Source organism: Heliangelus exortis, chromosome 26 (genome assembly GCF_036169615.1).
Source record: "Heliangelus exortis chromosome 26, bHelExo1.hap1, whole genome shotgun sequence".
Lineage (NCBI taxonomy): Eukaryota > Metazoa > Chordata > Aves > Apodiformes > Trochilidae > Heliangelus > Heliangelus exortis.
This window is the reverse complement of record NC_092447.1, coordinates 5,167,335-5,187,746: the sequence shown is the minus strand read 5'-3', so window position 1 is coordinate 5,187,746 and position 20,412 is coordinate 5,167,335. Positions and strand designations below refer to the sequence as shown.

Sequence of the window (20,412 nt, the reverse complement as noted above, 5' to 3'; positions counted from 1 at the left end):
GGAACCGGGGGAATTTGCCGCATGGAGGCTACAGGGCAGAGAAATAAAACTCGGGGCTCAGCTGGTGAGGAAAAACAACTTTGGTGGAGCCGGGGACACCTCGGGATGCATGGGGTCTGTCCGCAAGCCGAAGGGGCTCAAAGCTTATCTTTACAAAAAGCTGGCTGCGAATAAGCAGCGATGTGCCAGAAAATCATCTTGCCTGGGAGAGCAGGGACAGAGAAAGCTGCGTTTGCTTCAGCAGAGCACCGATAAATAGTGATTTTCCCCCCTAGCTGCTCTCCAAGCACTTTGCGACTGGGAAAGAGGTTTGATGCCTATCGGAGAAAGCGGTAGGGGCTGGGGAGGAGGTGGGATGTTCACTTTCAATTTTTATTTTTTTTTTAACTAATTGCAGGATAGAGGAGGGGAAGTGGGGGGGTAAGGAAGGAGGGAGAAGAAAGGAGGAGGATTGAAAAAAAAAAAGCCAACCCCAATTTGGAACCTTTCCAGCTTCTTCACCGAAAAAAAAAAAAAAAAAAAAAAAAAAAAGAAACACACACACACACCCCAGGATCTTAAAATAGAGAGCAGGGAGGGGAGAGGTTGGTCGGGATCCTCCCCGCCCGGCGCAGGGTAAGGCTGGTGCTCGTCGGGGAGCAGCGGGTACCCTGATTGACAGCCCGGGCGTCCTAAAAAAAGGCGGCGGAGGGAGAGATGCTTATCGGCGGGTTTATATAGCGGGGGAGCCCGGCGGTACCGGCAGCAGCAACCGGAGCAGCAGCATCAGCAGCATCGGGAGGCGGCCGTGGGTGCCCATGCCCGCCCGGCCGCGGGTCCCGCAGCCCCGCAGAGCCCCGGGGCCGGCCCCGCCATGCACAGCCAGCCCCAGCCCCGGCCCCAGCCCCGGCTCCGGGCGGCCAGGAGGCGCTACAAGACCTTTATGATCGATGAGATTCTCTCCAAGGAAACCTGCGATTACTTCGAGAAACTTTCTCTTTACTCCGTCTGTCCGTCTCTGCTGGTTCGGCCCAAACCGCTGCACTCCTGCGCCGGTAAGCCCGAAAGCGGGGGGAGCTCCCGGGGGAAGGGGGGAACCGAGCAGCACCCAGCCCGGGGCTCCGAGGATGCTTCGGGGTGCAGGGGCACCGTTTGCAAGCCAAGCCTCTTTTCCCCTGGTGTGGCGAGCAAACTCCTGCCTGTCCCGCTCTTCTGAAGCGAAGGAGACACCTCCAAACCCAGCCCCCCAACCCCACTTTTCATGTTCCACCTACAATGTAAGTAAACTGCATGTCCCTCTCCTCTGAAGTGAGGCAGACACCCCCAAACCCAGCCCCTGAACTCCAGTTTTCAATCCCCATCCTCAAATGAAGCAAACTGCATGTCCTGCTCCTCTGAAGCAAAGGAGACACCCCCAAACCCAGCCCCTCAACCCCAGTTTTCATGCCTCAGCAAAGGGTTTGTCTTTCCTACAGCTCCCCGTGTTTTCCAGGGAAGAGGGGAGACATAATTTAATAAATCTCCAAGGCCATGTTGCTAATCTCAGCAGGCAGTGGTGGGGTTCAGCTTTTATCTTGCTGGGGGTGTTTGCAAATAAATAAGTAATGCAAGTGATAATGAGTTAGCAGGAGCACAGGTCCTCTGGCAAGTGGCCTTGATCTTGTTGAAAATATTGGTGGGGTTTTTGTTGCCATCTGTGGGAGTGCAAAGAAATGAACAGAAAATGTGAAAAAAGAGAAAAATTGCTGTTGAGACAGAGTATTTCCTACCCAAAATTCTCTCTTCCTTTGAAAGAAGTTAGGCTGTTTCTAACAGACAAGGTGTGAAAATACTTGTAATGATTTTGCAGATACAGACAGCACAAATAAATACATACAAATGGACCTCTGTTCTGGGCAAATACCCCTGATTTTAATGAAACAGAATGAACAATTTGGGCTTCATGGTAAGCATTATTAAATTTCATAATTGGTGTAATGTGAGCTTTGAAAAATCCACGTTAAAAGCTAAAATATCATTCTGAGAATGCATTCCACAATTTAAAAAGAAGAAGAAAAAATCCTTCTTTTTTTCTGGATAAGCAGGTAGTTTTCCAGATTTATATTCTTCCCATAAGGCCACACTTCTCATGGTGACACCTAATGCCTTAAGAGGATCGGGTGATGAAACTGAAACTTAAAGAATACATGCTTTAAGAAATCTTAACTATCGATAAATATTTGTAAAGGACTAATTTCTGGTAAAATGATACACATTTCAAGGTCATAAAATGCTGTTTTGCCTTTCTCTTCCCCATGAGTGTTCATTTTCAATTTGTATTAAGTTGTTATTAAAAATTCAAGGCCTGCACTTTGACTGAAGTTTGGTGTTTTGGTTTGGTTTCAGTGTTTAGCTGAGTATAAATGAGAAGGAACTTTTTAGGTGTTGCTGGAGCTCTGCTAAGGTGAAACTTGCTGTTAGGTTACCTAAGAGCTTGACGAGTAAACCCGTGGTCCAAGCATGAGGCTTCCTCTGACCTTATTATTTAGTTTGAAAATAATTCAAGATCCAGAAGGCATCAGGAGGCTGAAGGAGAACGAAGCCCTGTGGTGACCAGGTTTTTGGAAATGGTTACACAAGCAGTGTGAGCCTCATTTATTATATTATTATATTATTCCACATTTATACCTTCCGATGGGTTTGTGTGGGACGTTCATTCCCTTCTCTAGCTAATCACTGACACGTTTTTATACAACGAGATCTGGTTGTTAATCAAGATGTTGCTGATAAGAGAACTTTTCACAGCTGATCCCTTGCTACTGCCCAGGCAGTGAAATTCTGTGCGGGGTCAAAATAGGCACGGAAGTCCCAAAAGGTTTCGGTGCGCGCCGTTCCTCCGAGGGGGCCCAAATCTGCTCCCAGCAGAGCTCGTGCTGTGACTTCCCCAGACCTCACTCTGCCAGGAGATTTCCATCTCCTGTCTAGAAAGTGGAAGCCTCAGAAAAGAAAGCTTCCTTTAGCACCCAGAAGGAGTAATTACCCACGTCCAGAAGCCTGGACGATCACCTCGGCACCAAAAGCCCACGATCTGAATATCACGTTTAGGCTGAGGGATCCTTCATGGGTTTGGATGGATGGGGCATTTCCCAGCAGCTGGTTTGAGTCTCACCACCCCCATAGGGAGAAAAAAAACCAACAGAGGTTTCTTTTTTTAACATGTAATTCTGTGTCAAGGATAGCAAACTTTGTGTAAGACCAATATATATTCATTAAATAATCATTAATAATCCTCCAGTGATTCAGTGGTGGCCTCTGAGTGATGCTAGCATGACTCTTGTGGTTACTGTTCAATTAAAGACTTATTTCTCTTTGTGCCTGGGATCCTTAATGAATTTGCCCTCAAGATTGTGTTTCTAGCCCAAGCTCTGGCCTGTCCCTGTGTCAGGGTGGATTGTGAGTAGCTGCTTCTAATGGAACAAGGTTTATGGAGTTGCAGTGCTTCAGCAGTGACGTATGGATAGAGGTTGGCTTGTGGGATTAAAACTATAAAAGAAACAGCTACAAAACTCCAAGCTTCCAAATTGTAAGCTCTCTGAGCTTTGTAGGTACAACTGAAGTCCTATATATATTAGGTAATTGAAAATTTTATTTATTATAAAAGCGAAAATTCTGGTACTGTTGAAGAAATGGACAATACCAAAAGAAAAAAAAAAAAGAAAAAAAAAGAAAAAAAGAAAGCATTTATAAAATACTCACCACAAAAAATATGTAAAAAAAACACCAAAACACCAACAAAAAACACACCCTTTAGAGACTAAAGACTGCAGAAACACAGCACTATGGCAGTCAGCTCACTGCTTGAGTTAATCGGGGAGGGAGCCAGCACTTGGTCTCTTTTCCATCTGAAAGAAATTAATCTTAATCCAAATCAGAGAACTTTACCTCGGCAGTGGAGTTGTAGCTGGGAGTTGGGAGTGTTTGGAGCAGCACTGAGTGATTGGTTCCTCCAGCTGAACTTCTCTCCAGCAGCACAGGTTTTTTTTTTTTTCCAAGTCGGGAGTCAAATTCTGTGAGCGTTTTCACGGGCTGAAGAGTCAGCAGTGCTTTCATCTTGGGTGAAGTTAGGGGGAGCCTGGTGTGCCTTTATAATTTATTTGGAGCTGAAAGATATAAGATGTTGAGGTTGTGTTTGACAACATCCTTCCTTAAGCAAAGAGAAAAAAACATCGGGAACCAAACGGGAACTATTTTTAGTTTTGGCTGTGATCAAATATTAAATATTGAAGGATGTGCAGCCAAATTAGGGCAAAACAAAATTGTTAAGTAGAGGGGAAGGGGTGCTGGGGGGAGCGTTCAGGACCTTTCCTGTGTGTTGTGAAGACAAAAAGTGACATTTTAGTTGGAAGGAGCACTCAGGAGGTCCAGGGCAGAGCTCACCGAGCTCACTGAGAGATTCCCTTTGCGAAGAGCTTGGAATGAGCCCCAGCCAGAATTTTTCATTGGAAAGAAAAGTGCAATTCCATGGGAAGAGGATCCATCATTCCCTTCATATTTGGTGCATGAACATGTATTGGGGCACTTGGTGAGCCAAATAAACAAGGCTGGACTCACACTGAACCCACGGCAAAATGAGAGCCAAGTTCAGAGCCACTGTGATTAAAAGAAAAAAAATCAAACAGAAATATTTTCAGATGGTGGTTAATACCTCTTTGATTTTTGACTTTTTGGATTGCAGACTTAGTGAAAGCATTATTTATTTTGTTTCACGATATTTGTATTTTTATTGGCTTTTCAAACTACGTCATATCTAATTAATTTGTGGCAGTAATGATTACAGTGTTAATGGATACTGTGCTTGGTTTGCTACAGTGATTTCTGAAGGTGGCTTTTTGACTGAGCAGAGTCTCACTTTTCAAATCAGAGAATCACTTTTCAAATAATCTTGATATAATTTTTCAATTTTAGATTTAAAAAATATTTGTAGGGCTTCATACTGATTCTGCCTTGTTTCCTGAATATATTTTTTTTAAATCTTGGTTCAGCAGTACATTCAAAATCCAAATTATTTACTTATAGTACTGGGCATGATAAAGAATGAAGGACATGGTCTGTGTGGGATATTATGGGATGAAACTGGAAATGTTTCATATTTATTAAGGCACCTAAAAAAAAGAAAGAGATAAAAAATAAACACCTGGGTGTTCACGGCTGGGGTTGGAAGTTGTGTCCTGTCCCTGCTGATGGTGAAATTGGTGGTATCGTGAACTGATGGAAAATATTTGTCTTGCACATCCTATCTGTGTCTATTTCAGTAAAATTAAGATGTCAGAATTAAAAAGAATTGTGTTGTCTCTTTCCTTAGAGGTTTTTAAATGAGTCTTCAGTTTATTTTAGGTACGTTTGTAGTGCAAATTATTTCTTGTTTGTGCTGTGTATTTGTTTCTACTCGGACTCCTTCTGGACCTTATCAGAAAACCTCAAATTTGAAATTATCTTTGTGATTTATAATTTAAATTTCAGCTGATTTCTGTTCTACACTAGGTTTTATTTTGGGATGTCTCTCAGGTGGGACTGCGCTGCCTTCTCTGTCTCTTGCAGCAGCTGCACTAGAGCAAAACCTTGCATGAACACAGTTTTATGGGCAGAAAGCTGCCATGTATCTGTGTGTTTTCACTTCTTTGCTAAGAGAATTCACTCCTTTGATATCAAATCTTTACACTTGTGGGAGGGGAGTTGTGTTAAAGGGGATTTTACCTCTCCGTGTGTGTCTAAAAGTGCCACAAATTCTGTAAATGGACATAACCCGAATTTGCTCAGCTTGATTGCATCTTTTTGAAAGTTTACTACTCTGCTTGCTAGTCTGAGGAACAAGTTGCCTTTTAAGAACACGAAGAATTATGACTTGCTTCCCTGAAATTGTTATTTAGTATTTTTGGTGGGGCCTGGGGTGTGTTTTTTTCCGAGGACAAGACTTTGTTCCATCTTTGTGCAACTGGGGTTTTAATGTAGGCAGGTATCTAATATAGATCTCTTGAAAATTTGAATTCTTCTGCTCCAGTTCTTGTCTCTGTCTTGTGTTGTGTTATGTTAGGATGAAACTGGGAGCTGCTCATCCCAAAGATTTTTTTTTTGAGCTGTCATTTTCCCAGTATATTTGGTCAGGATTCAACTAAGTAACCACTGGGACAGGCAGGGGAATCACTGCTTGTGTGCAAAGTGTGAGCACTGATATTCCTGGTCCTCAGTCTGTCTTGCCAGCCTTTTTAGGAAACCATGGTGAGAGAGAAGATTTATTGCCTCTTCAACCAGCTCAATTTTTATGTGTGACCTTACAACAAGATTCCTTCTGATTCTCTTCAAAAAGGCCTTGCTGTGGGCAAGGTTTGAATTTGCTCTGGGACATTACTTAAAATCGGGGTGGAAAGCCATTTCTTGGGCTCAAATAATTGCTGAACCTTTTTCCTTTCAATTGAAGGGATCCTGTTACGGAGTTCCTGGGGGAAAGCAGGGCACTGTGGGAAAGGAAAAGGGAATCCATGTCATGTCTGTCCCAGCGTGGGGAAAAATGAGATGCCATCCGTTCAGAGCCTTTTATCAGAAACATAACAGCTGGTTTAATCCCCTTCAATAAAGCAAGTGTAAAGTTGTGGGTGGAACTTTTGCCAAGCTTAACTCGACCCTGAGTGTGCCCAGCACTGTGTCTTTAGCAGGGATTGGACTGCTGGTGTTATTTCAAGGTGCTGGAAAGAGTCTGGGGCTCGTGGTGTGTGAAATGGATGCTCAAGAGACCTAAATGTCTTCAGTGACTCAGGAGGTCCCTTAAAGATGTGTTTGTTGGGAATAACCTTATTTATAAGGCAGATAAGTGCCAGCTTAAATTGCAGAGCTGGGTCTCTCTGTCGTAACCTACGTTCCTGCAATGCTGCTGGGGATTTGTCCTGATGATTTGTGCAAGAAAAAAGTGTTTCTGAAAGCTGCTTGCTTTTACTGGGTTTAGCTTACACAGATTAGGGTAATTCTATAGTTTAATAGCAAAAAGTAAAGGCAAAATGACAAAGGAATTATCAACCTTGAAAAATACAGCGTATTGCTTCTGTCTTCGTGTCTTTGATCCAGTGTTAGGGAAGTGATCAAGTGTTCCTCATAAATGTAAGATCATTCAGAGACAAATTACTGAAGTGCAGTCACATTTATGCTGACATCTCCGAGTGCTCCTCTGGAAACCTAGAAAAGTCAGAATTTGCTGTCAGGACTCTCCCTGCTCCCATGGTGATTTATTCAGCTTCAACCTCAGGAACACTCTCAAGTGTTTTCTTAAAACTCTCAGCCAAACAACTCCCTGGACATTTTAGCCCTACAAGAAGCCTTTCTGTAGCAGCCACAATAAGTCCAGCTTAGCAGCCAAGGGAAACTGAACAAACACTATGGACTTGGAAAGCTGATTCACCTGTAGCAGCTGAACGTGGGGCACAAAACTGAATTTTAAAGAGCATGGTGGTTTTCAGGGTGCCCACCTTGATCTTCACATTTTTTTGATGCCCTTCACAGAAAAACGGAGTTGAGAAATGCCAGAAAGTGTCCTACAAATGGTAACAATGGACTGGCAAATAATAATACTAATAATAAAAATTCACAAATAACTACATATGGGTGAACAATCTGTTGATTTTCTTCATCTGATGACACCCAATATTAGATGTGGTATTTCAGAAGCCAAAGAGATCAGAATTGGAGTTTGAAAAGTGCTCAGACTGAGCAGGGAAATCTGTCTCCAAAGAGCTCGGGTAGTTAAGACATTGGAATCAGGACTGAATTTTGCTGTCTGTGTATTAGTGGAGTTCCCAGGGAATAAACAAAATTACTGAAAGGTAAAAAGGACATGGAACAAACCAGCAACTCCCACCCCAGTGACTGCAATAAAACCTGCTGTGGAAAGTAATCAGCCCTGTGGTTGTGGTTAGGCATGAACAAGCATTGTGAGGCACGCTCTAATAGCAGGTATTAATGGATGTGGGATTCCACGGGGAAAATTGACACCTACACCTTATTTTCTAAAGCCTCCTGGCTTGTACCAAGGCACAGTTAAAATCTATCTACATGCTGGGTTAGGCTTCAGTGCTGGCAATTTGTAAAGAGCTGAATTTGGACACTGCTCATGGAGAGGGCAGGGTGCAGACCCAATGCTGCAGCTCTGGAGTTGTGGCTGTTATTATTTTTCTGGTTTTTATTCAGCCTGCTGCTGGAAAAGGCAGGAAAAGGCAGACTCATCAGGTAGAATAAATGCCCCCCCAGCACTGCTGCCACTGAGGTGTGAGCAAGAGCAGGAATCTTCACTGGGGAAGTTGGGGAAAAAGAATGGAGACTGTTTTGAGGCAAGGAGTTGTGTGAAGCTCCCAGTCAAGTCGCCCAGCTCCAGGGAACTGAGCAGAGCAGTAGCTAGGGAGACTTCTTGTTTTTTTCTTGTTTACTTGTGTTGAGCATTACATTGATTTTCCAGCTAAGAGTGTGGGGAAGGACAGCTCACTATATAATAATCTTGGCTCTGTGTTGATCAGAGTGCCAACCCACCTTCAGAGAGGATTTCATGCTGCTGGGAGTGTTGTAAGCAGCTTCGGATGGCTGAAAGAAATCTCTGCCTTTCTGACTTACAAGTTGCTTCCATGCCCCAGTGCAAAGCTAAAATACTACAAGTAGTCAGAAAAACAGATGCTCTGGTTTGTTGGTAGACAGGAGAAATAACAATCTGTTGTCCTTTCCAGTTCAGAGTGAAGCAAAGTGATTTACATTTTTTTTGGCAAGTTAAAGTTTAAAAAGGAGGGGTGGGGTGGTGGAAATCAGAGCAGAGAAAATACTTGATCTGGAATAAACACTTGAAATCTATCTTCTAAAGGCAGAAATGAAACTTTCTAACTTCCCTTTTTTTTTTTTATGTGAGGCATTTGGCAAAGCAATGAAGTCACTTTCTCGATTACAAAATTGTCCTTTTTTTGTTTCTCTTTTTCTCCTTTGATGAGAGGTAATTACAACTGAATGTTTTCAGTGGGTTTGATTTCAGAATTGCTCCAGCTGCACTGCAGAAGCCAGAACATGGTAACCCGAGGTTCATTTGCTAGGAACTCACAGTTTCTTGGAAAGTTTAGGGCTTGGTTTGTGGTGTCTGCTGTGTTTATTGTCTTACTAATATTACCACCCAGGGAAATATTGGGGATGGATTTTTCCCCCTCCCTGGGGTATCTGTTATTTCTTGTGTTCCTAGCATTCTGGGACAACCTAGCTGAGAGGCTTCTAGCCCTTGTTGATGAGGGGTGTGGAGTTCCCAAAGCTCCATTTTACTGACATCTTTGAAAAAATATAGACATTTGGTGTTAGGACCTGGCTAACACACTCAAGACTTAATATTTTCCATCTTGTGTAACTTCTCATTTTGACTGCTTCTTGGCATCTTCTCCCACGTTTCTCTTGGCCAGAACACAGCTCAGAAGAACCTCAGATTCCCACTTGCAGGTATTTCAGGCAGGTGCTGGGGTGCTCAGAGCTGAGACCCTTTTAAGCAAGCGAAGGACAGGGTGAGAACAGCTTTTCCCAGAACAATCCCCCAGCCTGGAGCTCTGCATTGGTACCCAAATCTCTTCCAATTGGAATTAGCAACATCCCAGTGTTGCAAATAAAGTTAAATACTTGCTGCTTCTCACACGGCCCCTCTGGGGGTCTGGATCTGTTCAGAGGGCAGAGTGAGGTCTGGATGATGCTGGGAGAATGTGGGCTTTAGGGATGCTAAAGGGTCAGGTCTCTTGGCTACCTGCTGGGAGTTTAGGAGGGTGGGAGAGTTCCTGAGGTTGTCTGGGGAAATTTGTGTCTCTGCCACATGGGGAGGCAGCCAGCATCTCTTTATCTTAGAAAACAAACCCCCCAATGGATTTTTTCTACTGATTTGTGCATACCTTTTGATAGTTGGCCCTTCTGGAGAGCGTGAATGTATAGAAGACTTTGGGTGAAAATGAGATGTTTTCTAAAAGAATATCCTGGCATCTGCAAAAAGTGGGGAAAAATCAGTCTTCTGCCTGTACAAGGTTTTTATAAAATTATGGTTTTGGCAGTATTTATTTCTAGAATGCTTGAACTGTCTCTAAAAGCAAAGACTTGAAAGAAGGCCACCCTTAATCAGCAGCTCCCAGACCAAAATCTTTGCTTTGTTTTTTTTTTTCATTTTTGTGTCAAAAAACACTCATGCTATTTTTTTTTCCAAGCAAGGAGAAAAACAGTTCTCCAGAATTTACTATATAACAAAAATAAATTTCTCTTTGAAAATGTGATGAAAAAAAATTTTTTTTTCCCTTTCTGTGAGATTCAGAGCCACAACCTCACAGTGACCCTAAAATGTGTTTGGATGTGTGCATTCAGGTCTTATCTTGTAAATTCTTTAACATGCCAGTGGTTTTTATTCATGTAGTTAGTTGGCTGACTTCAACAGGACTACTCATGCAAGGAGGGATTTGAATTGGATGCTTTAGTATTTGCCCTGTAACTCAGATAATCTCGCTGCTATTCGGTGGATTTCTTCAGAATAAGAGAGTTTTCAGTGCAGTCATCAAGTCATCTTTAAACACTTGGCTCCCCTTTTGGCTTTGGATATTTTTACTAATGATTATCTTGAGAGCTAGAGGATGGTTAATGGCTGGTTTTCCTGCTGAGGCAATTCTAATTTTTAATTTTTTTTTATTTTTTTAAGCTGGGATTTCACCTGACAGGGGTTAGATTGAATCTGAAGTAAATGTTAAGAGCCATCTCTAAATATTGAAGCAAGAACATGTCCCTGTAGCTCAGAGTGTAGAGGAATTTATTGCCACATCCAGTGTGCAGCTGCCTGGGTTTATACCTTAAAAACAAAAACACTGTTGTGTAAGCACAGAAGGCTTGAAGCTTTCACAGAGCAGCCTCTTTCCTCTTCCACAACACCCAAGAAACGTGTGTGATATGTTTGTGGTTACTTAAATAGGGTATTCTGTGACAGATTAACCTCTTGGCTTGGAAGGAAAGTGAGCAGTGCTGATACTTTGGTAGGGAAAGTGTCTCCTTGCACCCTGTACGTAGCAGGAAGGTAGAATTCCATAACTTGTCACCTCTTTAGGAAAGCCTGGTGCTCTGCTTTGTGTTTCTTCACCTGGCTCCTAGAGAGAAAATAAGAAAAAAAACCTCTCTGAAATGGAAACCTGGAATAACCGATACATTATAATGGCGAAAAGTCTGAAGCAAAGGGGGATTTTTAGGGTTTGGGGTTTTTTTTGGTCCGAAAACCAAAGTTTGTGACTGCATTTTTGTGACTGCCTGAGTTTGTGACTGCATTTTGCTTCACCCTCCTGTTTTGTTCCAAACCTCCTCCTGACAGCTTTGCTAACAGTTCATTTTGTTCCTCGGGTGACTAAGTGGTGGAGGAGCTGCTATTTGAAGTTTGCTGTGACAGCAGAGGAGGCTGTGAAGCAGTTTGGATCTCTGCTGTCTTTTGCATTCCTTCAGCACATTGGGTTTAGGCTGCTGGAAAGTGGGAGAATTCTCCACCGAGGAGCAGGAAGCCAGGCCAGAAGTTGGAAGGGTTGGTTTCACTTTGTTGCAATGAATTACGGAGCAATCCTGAAGGATGGGAAGGAGTTTGATGAAGTGGGTGAGGGACAATTGATAGATTATTTTAGTTAAAACTACTTAGAGCCCAATCCAACTCCCACTGAAGTCAATTAAATGGTAGTTGGGTCGGGGCCAAAATGAGTCAAATTCAATTATGCCTTAAGTGTAAACATTGAAAAGCACATTATTCTGCGGTACTTTAGCACTTCTGTTACATTATTAAAACAAAAGCATTTATGAAATCCCCAGCCTGATATTCGTAGAGGTCAAATGAACCCTTTTTTCCTTGTGGCTGAGAGACCCAACCTCACAGATGGGTGCTTGACCCCAGGACCACCTGTCTGTTGTGAAGAGATGTCCCAGCAGTTGATCCCATCAGTGTATTTCTGTCCATCAGAGACGAGCTGGCTGGTGGTTGCATGAGAAGAGGCAGCAAAGATGACTGAAAAGAGCTTGTAGAAATCCCAGGGCTGTTTCATCTAATTGTCAGGATTTAGAGAGCTTACTTGTGTAAGGATCAGCTCGTAAGAGGCTGAAACTTTTTGCATGAGCTAATCTCCAAGCTGCAGTCCTTTGGGAGCTTCGTCTTCCTCCTCACCGTCCCTTTTCCAGCAGGGTGAAGGCATCTCCTGCTGTTTGGAACAGCTCAGGGTTGGCAGATATCCCTAAAAGCAGGGCTGGAGCTGTGTGTGTGTCAGGGAATAGGTGCTAACCGGGGTCATTCCTGGCTCTTGGGGGGAACTAAATTGGTCCCTGCAGACAGACGATCCCCCAACCAACGCCAAGCACTGAAAGGGCTTCTGCAGGGTTTGAGCTTGGATGGTTTGTTTGCTGTCTTGCTCAGCAGCTGTGTTTAAAATGAAAGATGAGGGTCCAATCCTGCTTGTAACGAAGGGCACGGGATGGCTCTGGTCTCTGAAAGGTCTGCGTGGTGGCTGGAGATGCTGGGGTGGCTGCAGAGCTCTGTAGCTGGCTGAACAGACTTGGGTTTTAGTTTGGCAAACTCACTGCAGGGAATTATTTTTGTGCTGTCACAGTTTTCGTGATTGTTTTGTCCTTTTTTGTATCCTTTGCTGTGTCCCACGCGTTGCTGTTAATAGCAGGATCAATTAATAGCCTATGCTCACACTTTCTAAAGATCCTGTGACTATGAAATTGCAGCTTCTGTCCTTCAAAGAAGGGTAAAAGTGGTACCCATCCAGCACTGTTAATCAGGAAAAAGGGACACAGCCATGATAAACATGGATATAGGGCTTCTGTGGTGCACAGGAAAAAATATGGAAAAAATACTCAGGAAAAAACACTGCCTGTGTCTTCCCCATCAGTAAACAGAGGAGCTACCAGGAAAGCCACGTGGGCAGCTTGATAGCCAGAGTTGGATGTCTGTCCCTTTAATATGTTTGGGAAAAGTGATTTCTGTGATCCTTGCCTTATTTCTGCCTTCTAATGCCACGAGTCATGTTCCAACTTGCAAATATGTGTTCAAATCAGCTGACAGCTATTGAAAAATTGAGTATTACTATTATCTGTTCCCAGAGACTGGTTAGGACAGCCTAGGTGTGATTTGTTTGACTCATAGTAAGTCACCAGTGATCTTAACTTTGCCATCATCTTCCAAAAAGCAAAAGCAGTGATAATTTTTTTTTTTTTAACCTGTTGATTGCATTTTCTGTCTCGGAATACATGCCTGCCACATAAGAAGAGCCTTTTCCTGCTGTAAATCAGGGAACAGAAAATCCTTTTGGAGAGTGAAGGATACTAAAACCATACCCATTCATCATGGTGCCTTGGTGGCAGCTTCAATTGAAGAAAAACTTTTCCTTTAGGGGAAATATCTCGGGGAAAACTCGTGATGTTTCTCAGGAAGCAGAATTGGTGCTGAATTTCCCAGTAGCTTGGTGATGATTTGAACTTCTTGCTGATGTTTTACCAGGACATAGCCCACTTATCCTGAAACCAGTTTTACCTACAAAGTATTCACTCAGGATTAATTATATATGAAAAAAAGTTACAATGGAATAGCTGCTGCTGCCCATTGCTGCTGTGTTAATTATTGAAGCTTAAAGCTCGTTCCCACTGCCTGGCATGGAGCTTTAATCTGGCTTTTAAAAGCTTTAAAATCTGCTTTAATCTGGCTTTTAAAATGTGGTGGACACTTTAATTTGTCTTCTCAAAATGTTTGTTTTCCCCAAAGCCAATCATGGGTCATCTGCCTCCAGTGACTGATACCAGCATTAGAAATGTTTGTCCAGTGGATGACAAAGTTAATTTTTAAGTGTTTGAAAATTACTGCCTCTGGTTAACCTGACCCAGTTTGCACAGTGTGAGAAAATTCAAATACAGATCTCACCTAGTTCCCTCCACAAGAATTTTCTTCATTCAGGTGTCTCACTTTTTGCAGCAATCAATAAATACTGAGCCTTATGTATTTTCAGCTCTGGTTTAACCCTTTGCATGCTGCAAATTACATCCAAATATTGTTTTTCTTTGGATTCCGCCCTGCAGCTCCCCACCTATTTACTTCTTGAAGTTAATAGAAGCGTTGGGTGTGTAGAAAAAGAAAAAAAAATTGCATCAGACTGCAAATAAATGAATGTTTTCTGCTAGATGGCAGCTTGGGACATTCCACTGTTGAGAGCAGGGAAAACTAAGAGGAGTCTGTGATTGTGCAGAGCCTGAGGAGAAGCTGAAAACTTGATACTGGGTGGTTTGGCCATCTCTCCTTGGCTTTCTTCTTGACTTTGTGGGATGTGGAGCCAGTTAGATGCTCCCTGCCTGCCCCATCTGTCCCTTGAGTTGAAGGAGAACTGCAGTTCTTCACCCAAAGTGAAATCCTTCACTGGGAAATGCAGGAGAAGCCCCCAGGAATCTGGGCAGTGAGGACTGAAGATGTATGGTTGACTCTGCTCTTCAGGAGGCTTAATTAAATAGAACTAAAATCTCATTTTTTTTTTTTTTTTCCCCAGCAGAAAGAAGTCTGTAAGAGGGAAGAGGCTTCCCCACAAATCCCTTTAAGATGGGTGTTAAGATGACTCTGTAGGGTTTCGACTCATCCATTAGCACTTTTTCTCCATCCTTAGTGCCTTTACTGGACCTCTTTCATTCTAGCCACATCCTTCTGGGTTTTCTGATTTTCCCTTTCACTGTTTTTCTTCCTTTCCCTCTCCCTGAGCCTCCTCCTTGCTGTGTCCCTTCTCCACAAACCAAATCTGACAATGTTTGAGTTGAAGTCGAACTTTCGAACCCGTGACGTCAAGTTGGTTTGGAATTAGGCAAAACCTGTTTGCCCATCCCTCGTTGTAAAAGGGGTTAATCCTCTAAACTATTGAGAGACAAGGGCAGGGAATTATGAAAGGAGCCCCTGTTTTATAAGCATTTGTATTGCCAGTGCTTGAATACCCATAATAAGCAGGTTGCTGCTGTGATTAATGACTGCGTTTTACATGCTGAGGATGGATGATGTGTCTTACTGGAGAAGCCATTTATTTGGTCTCCTCACCCAAGCAGTACTGGAAGTGAGATGTTAATGTCTTGGTGGGATTATGTTTTATTCTCAACAGTTTAATAAAAGGCGACCCACAAAGAGGAGAAAATAATTAAAATTATGGTTTGTTTGTTTTTTTTTTTTTCTCTTCGTAACGTATGCAAAGACAACTTGGGTGGATTTTTGTTTCAACACAGAACTTTTCTTTTTCCTTGGAGGTTCTTATTTTGTGCTTTCCAAGTTGGAAAGGGGTAGGGGTGTATTGTCAAGTCTGAAAGTTTATACATTTGGAAGAGGCAAGCTATTCAAGTGTCTTAAAGTAAAATAATTTCAAACCTGCAGTTATTTGGAGCCAATTCTTGTATCAGCTTATACATCTGCAATTTTACTTCAGTTCCAGTTGCATGATTTTCCTCCCATTATGTCATTCTGTGGTGGAGGTGGAGTGTTGGTGGTGGCCAGGCAGAGAAGTAACCTTTTTATTAAACCTGCTGTACACCTATATCTCTGTGCATTCATCATTGAATCCTTCTGCCTTCAAGTTTTTAATTGCTGTGATTTAAAAGCCCCTTCATAATTATTATACCACTCACTCGATTTGTTTGCTTTTCATCAGAAAGCAGCAATAATTTGCTTTTCCTCCTGTAGCAGAAGACACCAATTATTCCTCTGTTAATTAACCAATTAACCTCTGCAAAGTTCTCTGCACAGATTCTCTAATAACATTCCAGGTGGGATACGGTCCCTGTTTCAAAGCTGAGTCAAAGCAATGTCCACAAGGAGAGATTTTCATGCTGTGTGCAGGGAGAGCATGGAAATGCCACAACTAAGATGAGTTTCATCCCAGCAGTGCCACAGCCAGGAGTCTGGTGATGATGGTGTTTGAGAAATAGAAATAATATTCTCTGCAGACTTATTTCTTTACATCACCATCACTGGAAATATTGGCAGCCACGGCTGATCTTTGGCTGAATATCTTCCTTAGAAGAACCAAAAGGTTAAAAAAGTGATTTTTTTTTTTTGGCTTGAAAAAACCCCCCGCTGCCTGCGTGCCTGTTGCTGGAGGAGTTCCCATGGAAACATTGGAGGTTGCACAAGAACAGGATACAGGCATTGCTTCAGGATTAACATATTTATTAATGGCACATTAAGGAATTTCGTAATCGTGTGACACAAAAGAGCTCTTAATGCAGCCTTCATGCAATCTATTAATGGGAAATGTCTTCAGCAAGCTGTGAGATTAGTAACACCTCTGCCTCTCCTTATGGCTTCCGTTTGAGTGCTTTCCAGACTGTGCCACAGCCTCCTGTGGGAGGTGTTTCCAGCCTCCTTTTGCACATGGGAACAACAGGAGTCCAGGGATTTGGCTGTGGTTGTCCATGCAGGCAGTGGCAGGGCTGGAAGCTCTGCCTGATGTTCCTCTTTCCCCAAAATCTCCATCAAAACGAACACGACTTTGTCCTCTGGCTCCTTTTTGGGGCAGGTGAGAGTAAATCAGGTCACTGGGAATGAGGGAAGGTTCCCATCAGCCTGGGGTTGTTTCTGCCAGCAGCAGGAACTGCACACCCACACCTGTGCAGAGGGAAGAAAGGGCTGCACTGGGTTTTTTTGGGATTGATTTGGTTGATTGGTATTGAAATGAGATGCCAGAGTCCCAGAGGTACCCCTGGAACACTGTGATGCTGCATCCCCACTGGCAGCTGCCAGAGGAGAACAGGAGGGAAATAGATGGTGCTGATGAAAATCAGTGAGATCCCAAGCTTTGACTCCAAGCCTTCCAATCCTTAAGGTGAGGAACCATCTCCCAGCTGGATCCCTAAAGCAGAGTGTTCCTAGGGCCATGTTTGTGGTGTTAGATTGGAGCTGTGAGAAGCGAGTGACCTTCTAACAGTGCTGCCCTTCCTGGCATCAGTTCACAACCACAGCTGGGAAAAACTGAGTGCTGTAGAAACCTAATTCAATCCCTTATGATTAATTAGGGCCTGTCTCCACCCTAAATCTAATCTGTATTACTCTGAAGGTGTGAAAACAATGTCTTCTTGGCTGACTTCCTATCAGAAGAGAAAAAAAAACCCAGCACAATGATGTCTGACATGCGTGAGGGCTCCTATTCTTTGGAGCTCAGGACAGCAAGAGCTCACCAACTGGAATTTCTGGCTTATCCTTCTACCCCTGGTGTGGTACAGACTGCCTGGGAGCTGAGAAAACCACGTCATCACTTTTCTAGAAGTGGTTGCATGCCTCCCAAGTGCTTTGCAGCTCCAAGATGGACACTTTTCTCATGGAACGACTTCTTCTGGGTGGGTCCATTTTGAGACTGCCCAGCCTGGAGACATTTTTCAGGTGCTTTTTTGAAATTTGATGAATTTCAATAGGAGCAAAACTTGTTTTGTGCTTCAGCTGAAAATATCAAGCACCACCCACCCTGAAATGAACGGGCTGGGTCTCAGCTCCTATAAATCAGGCTGGGTTTGATGTTGGGGGCTGTGCAAGTCTGCACAGGCTGAAGATATCTGGAATATTGAAGATATCTGGAATTTTGGAATCCTTCAACACAAAACAATCAGCTCTTCTCTTTGTGGCTGCTCCAGACCAACCCCACAATATCCTTGTCTGCTCTGCTTGTGTTTCCATCCCCTGGCTCTACTCTGCCATGCCAAATCCAGGTGCAGTGCTGCAGCCTGAAATGCTCTTTCCATGCTGCCTGCAGTGGGGAGTGCAGCTTTCCTGCTCCTTGCTCACTCCTGAGCCACGGGGCAGGGGGATAAAAAGCAGATATCAGAGGAGCAGAATATCAGTTCTCCTGGAAATGGGGGGTGTGAGCATCCCTCCTGCCTGTGCCCACGCTGGATAGGCACTGCTGCAGGTAGAGGCAATGCTGAGGGTTCTTGCAACATCTCCAGCTCATGACTCACTTTATCTAATGTCCTCCTGAATCAGGGGAGCTGCCTTGGGAAGGAAGCTGCCAGCTCTGATTTTTAGCAATGCTTCAGGATGGGTTTGCAATTAGAGGTTTCTAGAAACTGGAAATTCAGATGTATTTTATTTATTATTCCCCCCCATTCAAAACCTGAAAGCTTAGCTGTGCTGGATTAATTCTGTATGGGTTAAGGTTTAATCCATGGGGTGACACAGGTGTGCTGGCATTTGATGTGGAGGGAATAAAAATAGCTGTGCTCTGTGGTGGTGGAAGTTATGACATAGTCTTTGTCAGCTAATTGGAGAAAAAAAAGGAGAAATTCAGCTTTGGAGGAAGTCCTTTTCCCAAGGTGCTTTAGATTCTGGTAATAAGGTTCCAGCTTCCTGGAATATTGTGATGGGCATCACGCTCAGCTTTCCACCCTGTGTCTCCCCTCCTTACCCCAGCCACAAGAGCTGGGTAGAAATTGCTGATCTAATTGGCAACCCCAAAGGACAGACAGGCTGTGAACAAAACCTGCTGGTGTATATCATTTGCATCCTTCTAAACAGCATTGTTTGTGCAGCTGCTCAGCCAAATAGTCCACAGAGTTTATTTTTGTCCGTAGAGGAAACAGAGATGAGGTTTCTCTCTCTAAGAGCAGATGCAAGATCAAAGAATTAGAAGTGCAGCTCAGAGAAACCAATCTCCCTGCTGAATGTGTCCTGATGGGGGCAAGATGATTCAGAAAGCAACCCTTGAGATGAGAAGCCACAATTAGAAGAGGCAAAGGCTTTGCCAAGATGTGACAGGTCCACACTGGTCCTTGCTGAACCCCCCTTTCACTTCAGTGTGGAGGAAAAGAAGGGTGGTGGTGGTGTCTTTCTGTTTTAAATGTTGATTCTCCCCCCCAAAAAAAGCATTTTCCAAAATGATCCATCAGGCAAAGTGTAAAGAGATGTTTAGAAAGAATTGCAATCTCTTCACATGTGTCACTCATCCCAGTGTTTTCAAGGCTGGAAGCAGGAAGAGGTGGTGATGTTTATGGAAGGGGTTTTTTTGGGTTTTTTTTTTTGCTTTGTTTTATTTTTCTGGAGTGGGCTTGAAAATCCTGAAGAGTACTTTTGTGTGCAGGACTAGTCAGCTGGCCAGGGCTGGTGTTTGCTGCTGTGGTGACAGCAGAGCAGGAAGCAAAGGGCTGAGGGATTTCTGCACGCGTGGCACGGTGCGTTTGGACTTGGACAGAACCTGTGAAATCCCAGGAGCAGGCAGATGTATTTATCAAGTGTGTAAGGATGTAAGAATGGTCATAATGTGTCAGTCCAAAGTCCATACAGCCTTGGATCTTGGATGGTGGCCAGGGAGAGATACTTAGGGAGCAGCCTAAAGAACAGAACGTGCCTTAGCCTCCCATTAAACTGTACCCTCTCAGCTCTGATGAGCTCTTTCCAGATTGATGGCCAAATCTTGCTCCTTGACTGGTGACACCATCTGGACAGAGGGTTGGATTTGACCTCCTACGTTTCTCCCCAGTGTCCCAAGATGTCCAGCCATCCAGCTGGCACCAGGAAAGACAACTGAAGCTGGGAGTTGTGTTGTCTTTGTGCAGAGCCTCTCCTCCTCCCCCCCAGCAGACCAGACCTGAGACTGCCTGGAAATCCTTTCCTTCCAGCTATAGGATTCTGTAATCTTTTGGCTGGTCTGCTTGCTAAATCTGGGTCCAGGGGATGATGAGCTCTGCAGTTGAGTCTTATCCTTGGTAGTGGAGGAAACACTTGGCTGAAATATGTAACATGATTTAGTTCAGAAGAAAGAGCTTCAAATTAAAGTTGGCTTAATAGAGCCAAAGTGTCCCTTGATACAGATCCAGCAAACAAGCTGGTGGCTGCTATCCCAGTAACTTTCCTTCAGTGTCATTTATGGAGTTGTGTTTGTGTTTATTTCTCTGGGACTCAAGTGCCCTGCTCTTCAAACTCCCACAAGGGCTTGGAACAGAGGTTCCTGTCCAAACCCACCCTCCATTTGGAGCTCTTTCCAGTTGAGATGGCACCAGGCCCATGTATCCCAATAGGAGATGTTAGGCCTGATCTGCTTGGGGTCAGAGCAACTCCTTTCCCACCAAATAGGATGAAAAAAGAATATCTGCTAAAGATGAGCAATCCCAGACAGAATCACTTTTCTGAAGCCTCACATGAGGAGCAGGACCTCTCCCAGCCACACTCAGCTTGCTAAAAGAGTATGGCTTGGAGTCCAGGGGGGCTGCCTTCCAAGAGGCAGGTTGCTGGTAGAATATGTGAAGCAGAATAATTGAAAACAGAGAAGTGGTGTGTGTGTGCTTCTGATTCATTAAGCCAGAGCCCCATTACATTTGCTACAAAGGATTTCTTGAGTGCCAGCCAAATAGATTCTTCAAATGCTTCTGAAAAAAAAAAAAAAAAGAAAGAAAGAAAGA

At 43.6% G+C, this 20,412-nt stretch overlaps 1 protein-coding gene across 1 annotated transcript in view; it reads left to right on the top strand.

The window, feature by feature from the left end:
- The first annotated feature begins 560 nt into the window (after positions 1-560).
- Positions 561-20,412, top strand: part of BARX2 (BARX homeobox 2) — a 33,678-nt gene continuing 13,826 nt past the window's right edge. The window contains exon 1 of the mRNA XM_071769050.1: positions 561-1,034. Within this exon, the coding sequence (XP_071625151.1) occupies positions 854-1,034 (181 nt within the window). The 5' untranslated portion in view covers positions 561-853. The remainder of the gene's footprint in view (positions 1,035-20,412) is intronic.